Source organism: Nicotiana tomentosiformis, chromosome 1 (genome assembly GCF_000390325.3).
Source record: "Nicotiana tomentosiformis chromosome 1, ASM39032v3, whole genome shotgun sequence".
Lineage (NCBI taxonomy): Eukaryota > Viridiplantae > Streptophyta > Magnoliopsida > Solanales > Solanaceae > Nicotiana > Nicotiana tomentosiformis.
The window spans coordinates 97,600,255-97,614,077 of NC_090812.1; the positions used below are offsets into that span (position 1 = coordinate 97,600,255).

Consider the following 13,823-nt stretch of genomic DNA (forward strand, 5'->3'; position numbering starts at 1 on the left):
ATCCGCTGCCGTTCCTCCTGGCCCGGCCCCATCAAAGCCGACCTTACCCCTCGGGGTGTTATTATCAACCCTTTGTGCTGCTTGATTTGCAGGAGCACCGGGAGGAACTGGACCTCTTCCATTCACGTTGTTGGAAGCGCCCGGCAATGCTTGCCTTAATTCTATCATGGCCTGGTCTTGCCGTGAGAGATGTCCCATGATGGCCTTTTGTTGTTCTCTTAAGATCCTTACCGTTTTCGCAATGTGCTCGTCTTCGGCATCATCAGGAGTCGTCTCATGCACATGTCGTGGATATTGCCCGCCATGAACCGGCGTGGCTAAGTCCTCCTCGTTGCGGGTGTCACTGATCGAATCTTCGTGTTGAGGTGGATTACCTTGTGCCTCAACATAGTGAGCGATGTTGACATCGTTATCTGCCATCTTTTATGATTTTTTGCTATGAATCAAACAGATTAGTAATAGATGCAAGGATTGACTCAATTACGGAATTGTCTAAGCCCCACGGTGGGCGCCAAACTGTTTACTCGTAAAACAGTACAGTTGAATTTATAACGTGGTTTATAGAAAAGCGAATTGATTTGATTCTAAAATGATAATTAAATAAAATACAAGACTTAGCGTTGAAATCGAGATAAGATAGCAAACATCTTGGTTCCGGGAGCAAGGCTTCCGAAGATAGCAATAAGAACATCAATAGACTGAAAATAAAGTATTATTGATCTTAGAATAATGTGTAGCACAAGCTTGTCAGAATTTTTCGTGTCCTGCAATGGCTGTTGAAGTCACTATTTATAGCTACACCTAGGGAACAAGATCCTAGGATCAAGCCCCTCTTAAATGACAATTATGGTGGCCATTGATGAATGTGTAACGGGAGGCTATGAATGCCAAAATTCTCTGTAACGGATTGCGTATTTAATACGAGGAATATTCTTCATTGAATATTATCGGGTGGCAAATATTCATTTATCCTCATTAGCAATATTCCCTTCGAGGTCTGCCTGGTGCCAACCGAAGCTGCTGTTCGTGGTTTTGGTTTCCACTTGCCTCCTTTTCTGTGTGTCTCTGATTCCACGTGTCACTCTATTATTCGAGTATTAAATATGAACCGATTTTATCCTATACAACTATAAATAGAAGAATTAGCATCCATTATAGGCACGAATACTCTGCACACAAAAAGCTATAATCTACTTTCATATTATGCTCAGTTTTAGTTTCTTGAACATTGCTCTCCCTTTTGCCATCGAAAAGTCTAAGTTCTTAATCAGGCTTGTAATCTTGTTTAATTTAACAATCTTACTTTTGTTCTTATTTACTTACTATTTTTGGGTCAAATCGATTCGTTTGTCTATAAATCATGCTATAAATTCAACTGCACAGCTTTATGGGTAAACATGTTTCACAAAAAAATGAGTAATAAGAAGAATGGAGAGTTTCGTGGAAGTCACAACTCAAAATCGACAAGTCTATGACATTATATGTGAAGTATTATTGCAATACTTATGAAACATTAGGGACATCTCTATTGAGAAAACAGACTCTTCATTGAGCATGTTAAATAAAAGATGCTCAAATGACTACACTCAAGTCCATAAACATTGCTATCAAACCAAACTACTAGCCACTACTATTCACCTTCTTGTTCATAACTTTTACTGGCATATTAGAAGGTGAACCCGAATCAGTAGTTTCAGTAGATTTCGAATACCAGATGTCTAAAAAAAGAAAAAGGAGTGTAGTTACACAGAGTATAAATGCTACTATAACCAAATAGCTTTAGCTTTCTTGAGCAAAGGAATAAGGTTTCCCTCTAAATGGAGACTCATGATCTCATTAGCACCACCAATTAATTCTTGTCCAATGAACACTGCTGGTACACTAGGCCTTCTCCCTGATGCCAACAGTGCTTTTTCCAATTGTAGGCCATTGGAAAGTTCATCCAATTCATATACAGTTAAGTTGGCACCAAAACTTGATATGAGTGTCTTTATAGTGTGGCACATGCAACACTTGCTTTTGCTGAACATCACCACTGGCTTTTCTGCTATCATCTTTTTCACTGACTCCATAATAAGAGGAAGATATGAGGGACAAAAAGATTGCAAAAAGTACTGATATTAATTTGATGAGGTGAGTTGATCAGTTGTTGAAGTGATGATGAAATCGAAACCCCATTGAAGCTATTTATAGAATAACAGCGACGTGTGTCCCTGCAATTAAATTAAAAGAAAGAGAAAGGAAAGAATAAATTCAAGGCCTCTTTCAGATAAGGCGTTGAAACTGTTAGATACGCAGGCATTCGAGATTCTTGATACTGCCTTAAAAGTGTCTAAAAAATGCAATCCTTCTTATAAATTACTAAGATCTTTACACGTATGGAGAACGTATGTGAACTTCGTTGCTTATCTATATAGTTTTTTTGCAATTACCTTTAACATATTGGAATATGATACTATATGGTAAATTGTTTATTTCATAAATCCATGGTTATATTCATCATTTAATTCGGATTTAAATGGAAGAAATCAAAAGTTTTGCAAAATCTTCCAAAAACAAAAATTTAAGATTTGGAGGTCGAGTTGTTATCGGAATTTAATAAAATTGGTATGGTTAAACTCGTATTAGAATGGGTGTTCGGATTTCGTACAAAATTTATCGAGTTCCGAGAGGCGGGCCCCACGTTGACTTTTTGTTGACTTTTTAGAATAAATTTCTAAGTTGACATTTTATTATCCTGAATTATTTCCGATGAATTTTAATGAAGTTATACAATTAATTTTGATAGATTTGAGCTGCTGTCTAGAGGTTAATTCAAGCAAGAAGGCGATTTTGGAATATCGGCATAACTTCAAAAAGGTAAGTATCTTGCCTAACCTTGAGTGTGGGAATTATTCCTTAGGCATTGAGTCTTGTTTGAAATTTGTGTGATTGAAAATCATATACGTGAGGTGACGAGTACGTACTTGGTTTATATGTGCAAATTATATCGGTTTAAATTCGTAGAAACCTTTATGTATCAAATTGAAAAATTATTGGAACATAGTAAATTCTTTATTTGTCATGCCTCATTCCTTGTTTGTTGAGTTTATATTTTATATGATAATTTAGGGTGATTGCCACTTGAATTTTTATGTGAATTTCGTGTTTTTGTTGATTTGATATTTATTGGAATTAATTTCATTATGAATTTTTTATTTGCAAATAATTAATTAAATAAGCTTAAAAAGAGGCGATAATATATTTATCAAAATTTTGGATTAAAGAAGGCATTGCCTTATGCTGAGTTACTTTTCCATCTCTGTTATTTTGAGGTTTTATATACGTTGTGCGTAACTTTTGGCTATTTGTTGAGAAATTTATTGATTTTTCTATATCTTTGGAATTGGTTGTGGTAAATGGGCAAATTGTGATATGAATTATTGTATTGTGTTATCGTTTAAACACTCTCCTTGATGTTACTTATGCTTCCTACCTTACTTGTTAATGATATACATGTGCTTGGTAAGGAAGAGTGTAAAGTACGAAGGGTGATGCCGTGCCATTTGAATTATATTATCATGTGAGGGAGAATGTAAAGCACGAAGGGTGATGCCGTGCCATTTGAGAGTAAAAGCACGAAGGGTGATGTCGTGCCATTTGAGAGTGTAAAGCACGAAGGGTGATGCCGTGTCATTGAGTGCAAAGCACGAAGGGTGATGCCATGCCATTTCATTTATATTATCGCGTGAGGATGAGAGTAAAAGTACGAGGGGTGATGTCGTGCCATTATTTTTATATTATCATATATTCATGGCACGAAGGGTATTTTCGTGCAGGCGAGGACGATAGACATACATTATATGGTGATATCGTTTTGTTGTGTATACATTCATGCCTTTATCTTGAGATGTTATTGTGCACCTATGTTTTCTATGTGACTTGTAGTCGTTGTTGCTTTCTGTGTACCTCCCACTTTATTTCTTTTATTGTTATTGACATTTCTCCCACTTAATTGGTATTATTATGTGTATGCACGGTGAGAAAAAGATAAGTGCACGAAGGGTGTTACCGTGCCAATTGATTTGATCTACATGTATATATATTGGGTGAGAATGAGACAAGTGCACGAAGGTATTGCCGTGCCAATTGATGTGATATGTTGAATATATTTCTCACAACAAAAAAGTTAAATTAGGTGTCACACAGTGACTTTTATTTGAAAGAATTATATTTGAAGATATTTATTTGAAAGAATTATATTCGAAAGATATTTATTTGAAAGAATTATATTCGAAAGATATTTATTTGAAAGAATTATATTCGAAAGATATTTATTTGAAAGAATTATATTCGAAAGATATTTATTTGAAGGGAGTATATTCGAAATATATTTATTGGAAAGGATTATATTTTAGAGACTTTTATTTAAGAACTTATAGAGAAAAGATGTATATTTTGAAAGACTTGATTAATTGGATGTACCTGTGTTTATTATTCGTTTGAGCAATTGCCTTGCTGTTTAAATGTAACGACCCGGCCGGTCGTTTTGACTATTGCGATCCCGTTCCCCCATTTACTGCTCAAATTGTGAATTACAGTTGTTATTTGGCTTGCCGGGGTAATTAGTTTGGGTTCGGTGAGGTTTTGAAATGATTTAGAGCGCTTAGTTCCAAGGTTTAGAATTTAAGTTGAAAATGTTGACCGGATGTTAACCTATATGTAACGACCCCGGAGAAATTTTGCTAAGGAAATTAAGGTTTGGTGGTGCTAAGGTAGATCAATTAGTACAAAGATTATAGAAATTTCTCGGAAAAAGGTCTCGGACTTTTGGGGCTGAACAATGCACCGATGTGTAAAGAAAAATTTTGTCAGAAAAAGGTCATTTCTGCGACCACTATGCGGTCGCAGAATCACTCTGCGGACCGCATAATGGTCGCAAAGTGGATCAGGAGAGGGGTAAGATTTGAGAAAAATCTGCGGTGTACTGTGCGACCGCATACCTGTTTTGCGGTGCATTATGCGACCGCAGAACAAGTATGCGGGCCGCATAATGACCGCAGACCGGGTCAGTAATGCCCAGCTTTGGAGACCAAATTATGCGGCGGGTATGCGGACCGCATACCTGTTATGTGATCGCATAACTGCGTCGGAGCTTCAATTCTTTTTAATTTTTGACCCAACCCAATTTCGATTTATAGCCCTTGAAGCTTATTTTTTAGCCAAAATCTGATATTTTAGAGAGAGGTGAGAGCATTTTAGAGAGATAAAGTGAAGACTTAGTCATTTATCCATCAATTCTTGTTCAAGGTTTGAAGATTTCATAAGGATCTTGCTAGGGCTTCAAAGAGGTAAGAATTTCTTTCCTCAATCCTTCAATTTCGGGTTTGGAGTAAAAATGGGTGATTTATAGTATGATTCTTGGGTGTAAGAGTATTAAATATACATACCAATAAGGTTGTGGAAAGATTGTTAAGTTCAAATGGGTAAGGATTGGATTGAAAATGGTAGAAATCTTCATAGGCTTTAATTGAAGATTTGAGGGTCTAGTTAGTGTCGGATTTTGGTGAAATTTATATGGTTGGACTCGTGGTTGGAGGAGCATTCATATTCTGTAACTTTTGTCCGGTTCCAATACGTGGGCCCCACGGGCAATTTTTGAGTTAATTTCGGATTTTATTGGAAAAATTAGTATCTCCTTATGGAATTAATTATAATAATTGATATTGACTGAATCAAATTAATTGTGGCTAGATATGGGGCTTTCGAAGACCAATTCTCGTGGAAAGGGTATAGCGGAATAAAGAATTACACGGGTTGAGATAAGTAACAATTATAAATCTGGTCCTGAGGGTATGAAACCCCGAATTTTGGTATCATGTGATTATTTTGGAGGTGGCGCACATGCTAGGTGACGAGCGTGTGGGCGTGCACCGAGGGAATTGTGACTTGGTCTGTCCTGAGAAACTGTAAAGTTGAATAATTTATTGTTATCTATATGATCTCTATGTGTTGAAGAAATTTGACTATAAATCATGTTAGAAATCATGCTTAGGCTATGTTATAGTACTGCTGAGACCCGTAGAGGTCGCGTACTTGTTGAATTATTTGCTAATTGATGTCTTGTACTCAGTCATGATTTTTCTTGCGTATTATACCTCAGTCTTTCTGGATATTTGTTAATATACTATGTTATCTTTGTTTGGGCTGATCTTTGTGATTTCAGAGAGCTCGAGAGACTTGAGAGGTTAAGGACTGAGTAAGGCTGAGGGCCTGTCGGTGAGGTAAGGATATTATGGCACGTGAGTTGTCCGTGCAGGATATTATAGCACGTGATTTGTCCGTGCATCACGTGAATTGTCCGTGCAGATTATGGCTCTTGGGCTGTAGGAGCCCCTCCGGAGTCTGTACATACCCCTAGAGAGCGCGGGTACCCATTGAGTGTGAGTGCTGAGGGCTGAGAGCCGAGTGGTTGAGCTGTTGTGATGAACTGAGTGACTGTTGCCTGAGAGGCTGTACTTGCTTTGCATTTGTTGTTGCACTTTATTGCTATCTGTCATTGTTGTGAAATCTCTGAAAGAATTTATATCCGGATTATTTGAAATTAAACTGTATAAAATTGATTTGACTTAAACTGTGGGATTTGGAAGTATGTCTATTCTTTGCTGGAACTACTGAAAGTGAACTATGATTGTATAGCTCGTCATTATCTTCAGTTCCTTAGTTATTATTATTACTTGCTGAGTTGGTTGTACTCATACTACACCCTGCACTTCGTGTGCAAATCCAGGTGTTCCTGAACATAGCGGGTGTTAATCATTTCGCGCAGTTGATTTTCAGGAGATTTTGAGGTAGTTGCCGTGTTCCGCACACCTTGTCTCTCCTTCTCTATCTCCTTGTTTACTGTATTTGGTCTTAGACTATTATAGACCGTATTTTCTAGACTTGTACTCATATTAGATGCTCATGTACTCAGTGACACCAGGTTTTGGGAGTGTTGTATTGGAAATTACTAGATCTTTGGTATTGTATTAAACGTTACGTTTTTAAATTTAAAGGAAATCATGGGTTATTGATGTTGTCGGCTTGCCTAATACTGAGATAGGCACCATCACGACAGGTTAGGATTTTGGGTCGTGATATTAAATCACTAGTTGATTGGTATTGTTATCACGGCTATTTGTTTTCTATTATTTTTGTATGCTATACTGCGCAGGTTATTTGGCTAGTGAGTGTCTTGACTGTACCTCGTCACTACTCCACTGAGGTTAGTCTTGATACTTACTGAGTACCGACCTTGATGTACTCATACTACACTTTTGCACATTCTTGTGCAGAGCCAGGTATTGAAAAAATCGGATTCGAACAGAGATTAGAGTATGATCGTAAGGATTCAAATTCAAAGTAGGACTACTTGGTCATCACAGTGCCTTGGAGTCTTTCCCCATTTATTGTGCTGTTAATTTCTTATTCGAACAGTATTGTATATTCGACCCTCGAGATAATTCCATATATTCATTTAGAGTTCGTGACTCAGTATTACCAGTCTTGGGAGGTTGTATTAAATTATATGTTTTTAAAAAAATGGCTTGAATTGTGATTATAATCGGCTTACTTAGTTTTAGAGATTAAGTGTCATCACGACGCCTGTGATGGGATGTCGGGTCGTGACACTAAGTCACATGCACCTAGCGGGAGCTAATTAGTACACTGAGTTAGGCGGATTCAGGATTTGAAGTTTATGAATTTTGAATTTGCATGCCACCGAATAACACATAACTCGTCGTAGTTACTGAGTTTATATATATATATATATATATATATATATATATAAAACACATAGAATATAAGCAAAAGCTATTAAGTTTGATTGAACTCGTACTTAATATTCTAGCTCCACATCGACGCTGGTGTTTCCCTAGAACTTGGTAAATATACTAAATAATCCATTTTCCGTTGTCACACTTTTGTTCATTAAAGTGCACCACTTAAGTAATGTAACGACCTCTTTCATGCATTACTTCTGAATTTACGTCGTGCACTCTTAAATTCTTGTTCTAAAACACATGGGTTTGCAATCAATAAATTAATTTTTTGTAAAACAAATGTATAAGGATGATTGGATTGATGATGCTGTGACATGTGGGTGCATTTAGCGACGAGGAAAAGGATTTTTGATTTCATCCACTAATGATATTTCTGTCCAAGTCCATCTCATAGTTTTGGAAGTGATCAAAAAATAGATGAATAGTGATTTTTCCTTTTAGGGAAAATGGTGGTTATTCGTTAAAGATGAAACTGTATGTCCAAGATTTATCCAATTCCTAAGACGTTTGTACTAAATCCTAGCCTATGACATATTCTCCACTAATTCAGAATCATAGGAGATTTAAGATCTAATTATTCATAATAAACAATGCAATGAATTAAGAGGATTATATTGTTCTTATCATCATGTGATTCTTTTGATCTTCTTAAGATGCTTACTTAGCATTTGATTAGGTCGGTTAGTTTGTCGAGAAAAAGATGTCCATTCTTTTGATTTACAAAGATTCATGTTGCTTAGGTGGTGGTGACCGAAAAGTTTCAATTAATTAAGCAACATATATTTCAATAGTTAATAGTTGCAAGATTAAAGATTCTTTACCTATTTCGGAGGTTATGACTTAGGAGATAGAGACTTGAGATTTCTTATGCTTGGAAAGAGCCCCTTGTTCTGCTTTTAGCATATGAATAAAGTTAATTAAAATTCCACTCATGGATAAGTCAACTAAAAAGAAAGGCTTGTACTTGTACAAGTGGATGATGATTAAGATTCTAGTCCTGCAACTTTGGGTGCAGCTGAATAGAACAGCCGCTAATATCTTAAAATAGTGACAAAGGAAGAAATTTATCAAAAACATTTAAAGAAAAAAACTCTTGTCTAAGAGACTCAACAATTATATATATATATATATATATATATATAATTTTTTTAATCTATATATATAGTATAATTTTTCATTAAAGAAGATTTAACTAAATTCTTTAAGTTTGTGTGGCTCTGCTACTATCTTAAAGTCTATTTTTTTATATATATATATATATAATTTTTTTAATCTATATATATAGTATAATTTTCCATTAAAGAAGATTTAACTAAATTCTTTAAGTTTGTGTGGCTCTGCTACTATCTTAAAGTCTATTTTTATGGAAAGTTCAATGCACAAAAAAATACAATTTAAATTAATTTTAATATAATAAGTTCAAATCTTGCTAATTCTTTTTTGGCCAGTCGACTTCCTTTCACATCAAATCCTACTTAAGCTTTAGACTCATTTATAGCATGTTTGGCCAAACTGCAAAAATTAGCTTATTTTGGAAGTGCGTTATCTTAAAAGTATATTTGGTGAGAAACAGTTTGTGTTTAGCTAATTAATTTGAAAAACATTTTTGAGCAGCAATTAGTGTTTGGCCAAGTTTTTAAAAACTGTAAGTGTATTTTTCTCAAAAGTACTTTTGGAGAGAAATTACTTTTTTCTGCTTCTCTAAAACTGTCTCTCCTCAAAAACTTTTATTTTCTTCAAAAAGCTTGGCCAAATATTTTAACTTTGAAAAAAAATACTTTTGAAAGAAAAAATACTTCTAAGATTGAAGAAGCTTGGCCAAACTGGGCTATCTGTTCTTACAATGGTGACCGAGGCCTCAAATCATCTTTAAGAGTTTCAGAGTTTTCAAGAAAAGTACCTAAATTGGTAGTTTAAGACAAAATGAAAAGAAAAAGGCAAAGAAGTAGACAAAAGTCAATCTTTCTTTTCTTAGCCTAAAGGCTCTATGTCACCAATTGGCATCTCGGGGTATTGATGCATCGTCTTTTTGTCTTGTGATAACTTCAATTTTTTGTGATCAGCAGCTGAATGAAATGAAAGAATGGAAATAGGGAATGTTTCAGGTTTAATTGGATCCTCTATCCCACTTTCGTGTAACACACTACATTACATCAATACCCCGTGTTTAACCTTGTATTACCTTTTAATGAACGAGGATTAGTCGGCATATATTGTTCGGACTTTTCAAAAATGTTGCCGAGTGTGCATCGAATCATTTAAAAATAGTGTATTTTTGGAATCCAGCACGAGTAGAGCAACATTTAGAGAGTTCGCGTAATAGATAGTGACCGCATGAAAATCGGAAAAAAAAAAATTGTCACCAAGTCTATCTTTTGCAGGGATGGAAACAAAACTAACTAAAAGTAGCAAAAGGGAACATGCTCTTGTAACTCTTTCTCCAAGTTCTTATGAAAGGGACAAATCGCAGGAACATTGCCAGATTTCGATACAATTCATGTTGTCTTTCAAGAAAGAACTTGACAAGGGAAGTCAGTAATTAGTGACTTAATAAGAAACTAATTAATAAGTAAATGGTTTATCCCCTTGAAGCTCACTATATTATACTTGGAAAATTTCCAAATAATGGTTTATTTAGAAATTTAGGCTTAACTTTGATTACTTGGTCACTATTTTAGAGATGTGCGATCCTAACTCCTTTAACTTTGACACATGGTGTTATTACACGTGACACTAAATTAAGCCTTTAGAATAAGGTGACATTCACTGATCCTTGGGCTAAAAAGGGGCCTCATTATTTGGTCTAACTAGGTTGATTAACTCAATCAAATTGGATTTCTAAATCAAAGTTAAATTAATATACACTTAACTTAAATAATTAATCCGACCGTATTAGCCCATTTCTAAATTACTAAAAGACTAGATAATATCATAAGTTCAAATCAAAATATCAAGAAACAACGGAGTATTTCCTACCTCACTCCTGAAGTATATATAGTTGACTTCCTTTAGCATGTATTTAAGAGGAAAAGAAAAGTAAATTAGAAGTCAACTAATATCAAGACTTTTGGAGGTATGTGTTAGCTAAATTGGCATCTCAGGAGAATTGATGCATACACTGAAAGTCAACTTCTTTTTTGCTGTATGTCAGTCATTCGCATCTAAGGGGTATTGATGCATCCTCTTATCTGCTCATAATTTCAATTGGGAAGGCACCATACAAAGTATTTTAATTTGAAATATTATTTGCAAACTAATTTTAATTGGAATATTTCCGTATTCCAATTTTTGCTGTATGTCAGTCATAGGCGTTTGGACAGTATTTGATTGAAGTTGAAAAAAGAAAGAGTAACCTATTATAAATCTTTCTTTTTTCAACTGTTGTCCAAACTTTTTACCTTAAATTTAGAGATAATTTCAGATTTCTCTCAATGTTTAACTTTGTAACACTAACCTATTATAGTTTATAGTATTACGTTCAATTGCTTGTTTTGACTACTTTTACCAATTTAACTTATTATTTATTAATGTAGAGTGATTACATTCTGAATAATTTGCTCCATTTTATTATTATTATTATTATTATTATTATTATTATTATTATTAAATTTCTCAACCTGCAACTAATTTCTTTGAATTCAACGGTTACTCGACCTTCAAGTGTCAATATTTCTTTGGTTCATATGATATCCAACACATCAATACATCGTTACCTCTTCGTATGTCTAATAATATTATATTATATTTTACGAGTTGACTAAAGAAAAAATGGATAGAAAATAGTTATAATAGGTCGCACATAAAGTGTGCACAGTTTGAGAAAAGCATATAATACTTTCCTTAAAAATTGAACGCAATATGAAAGTGTCCAAAAGAGTAAGTAAAACTCTTTTTTGAGTCGAGGCTAAGCTAGGGAAGAAAAAAAAGTTGGGAAAACTACATGGTATAGCTGCTGCTTCTAAAAATAATATCTAGTAAAATGTATATGTTTTATATTTTAATATATATATATATATATATATATATATGTATATATTTTACCTAATCAATATATATTTTTTGTATATTTAGTTAACAGATGTAATTATTTTCGGCCGACCGGTCAAATGTATAACTTGCCCAAAAAAGTTATTGCTTTCATTGGTCCTATTCATAAGCTCAACAAAACTCTATTGCATATTGGGCTCCAACTGGGCAGGATTCATGCTTTCATTTATCATGTTAACAGAGCCTCAGTCTGGATCTGATCGAAAGAGTACCTGGCCCACTCTAATCCTTCAAATTGCAATTATTTGGATTTGAAAAATTATTATTAGGCTTTTGGCATGGTGTGACAACCCACCCACATAATTAGCAGAAAAAGGCCATGGTTATAAATATTGACACCAAGTAGCCAATAAATGTATATCACAACAATAATGTGTATATCATAACTTTTTTTCTTCTTTGCATATATAAACATATATATTAGAATTTTATTTTCCTTCTTAGTATATCCAAAATATGAAAATTATTCTATAGTTATTTAAAATTTATTGTTGCCTCTATATCAATGTATATCACGATAAAAATAATTGTATTTTGTATATATCGCAGTGTATAACACATCGAATATGTGTATACCAAAATGTATATTCTAATTTTATTTTTCTTCGTTGTGTATATCAAAATGTATATCAATTTATTTTTCTCTGTATATCAAAATTTTATTTACTCCCATAGTTATATTTATTAATTTTATTTTAGAACTTGCTCTACACCTATTATATCAATAATTTATTTTTGTTCTTTGATCAATAACAAATTTGAAGTAAGTTTATTCAGAATGAATTTTGCCCTTTTAAAATCAATTGGACGATTTGATTCCGAACTAATATTATATTGCCAAACCTAACAATGTATATCACGATATATAATATGGTATACACATGGGTATAGATGATAATATACATAGATGAATACCACCTCAAATACATATATTATATTTTTTACTATAAAAAAGAATAGAGAAGAAGATGAAAATTGAAATTGCCAAAGAAACACGAAACAGATCGAACTCTACAATTGCTAATTGTCGTTGCCGTCATTGTAATAACAATTTGCCAAAGAAAATTCAAATCTGTCATTGCTAACTGCCGTTGCCATCATCATCATAGACACTTTCAGGGCGAGAGAGAATAAATAGAAAAATGTATTCAACCATTACAACAGTCCAAACATTGTCAAAGAACATATACCCTTCCAAATCTAGATTGAAGAGAAAAATTTGCTAGATTGAAAAAGAAGAGGAAAAAAAAAAAGAAAAAAAATTGAAGAAGAAGAGGATAAAAAGAAAAACGATTGAAGAAGAAAATTGGAGAAGAAATACGGGGAGAGAGAAGAAAAAATACGGGAAGAGAGAATAAATAAAAAATTAGGGTTATTTAGAATTTGACTATATTATGTCAATTTTTTTTTGGATTACCTTTGCCAAACATAATATAAGGTTAAAATATTGTCAATTCTCTTTATGTGTTGTTATACCATGCCATTTTCTCATTATTTTTACACCGCAGCCCAAAAACGCCCAGAACAAAACATAAGGAGTATTTGCACAATTAGGTTCTTTTAGTGCCATCATTTAAATTTTGTCCTTACAAAGAAAAGTTTTGCAGAAATAGCTTCATGGCTAACATTACGTTGCGAAATCATACGCGAATCACTAGACTTCAAATTAATAAGCAAAACTTGCCTTGTTCAAAAATTGTCAAGACCTCGTCAAAATTCAGACAAAATGGCTGGATATGTCCACAAATCCGCACGGATCGCCATGATTTGTGATAGGCAAACTTGCTTTATTTAAAAGTCCTAACTGATCATTAGGATTTGTGGCCAAATACTGATGAATTGCTATAATTTTGACCATATATCGTGATAAATCGCCATAGTTGGCCACAAAATCCTTGTGGTCGCCATAACCATTGTGCAAAAATTTCACCATCATGTTTTTCCTTCAAATTTATCCAAATCAACATCAAA

General features: G+C 34.0%; 1 protein-coding gene across 1 annotated transcript; it reads right to left on the bottom strand.

Annotated features, from left to right (window-relative positions):
* Positions 1-1,436: 1,436 nt before the first annotated feature.
* On the bottom strand, positions 1,437-2,166 carry LOC104113896 (monothiol glutaredoxin-S2-like). Its single transcript, XM_009624211.4, has one exon. It carries the CDS (start codon positions 2,070-2,072, stop codon positions 1,764-1,766), a length of 309 nt encoding a protein of 102 aa, XP_009622506.1. The 5' UTR covers positions 2,073-2,166; the 3' UTR covers positions 1,437-1,763.
* Positions 2,167-13,823: the final 11,657 nt, after the last annotated feature.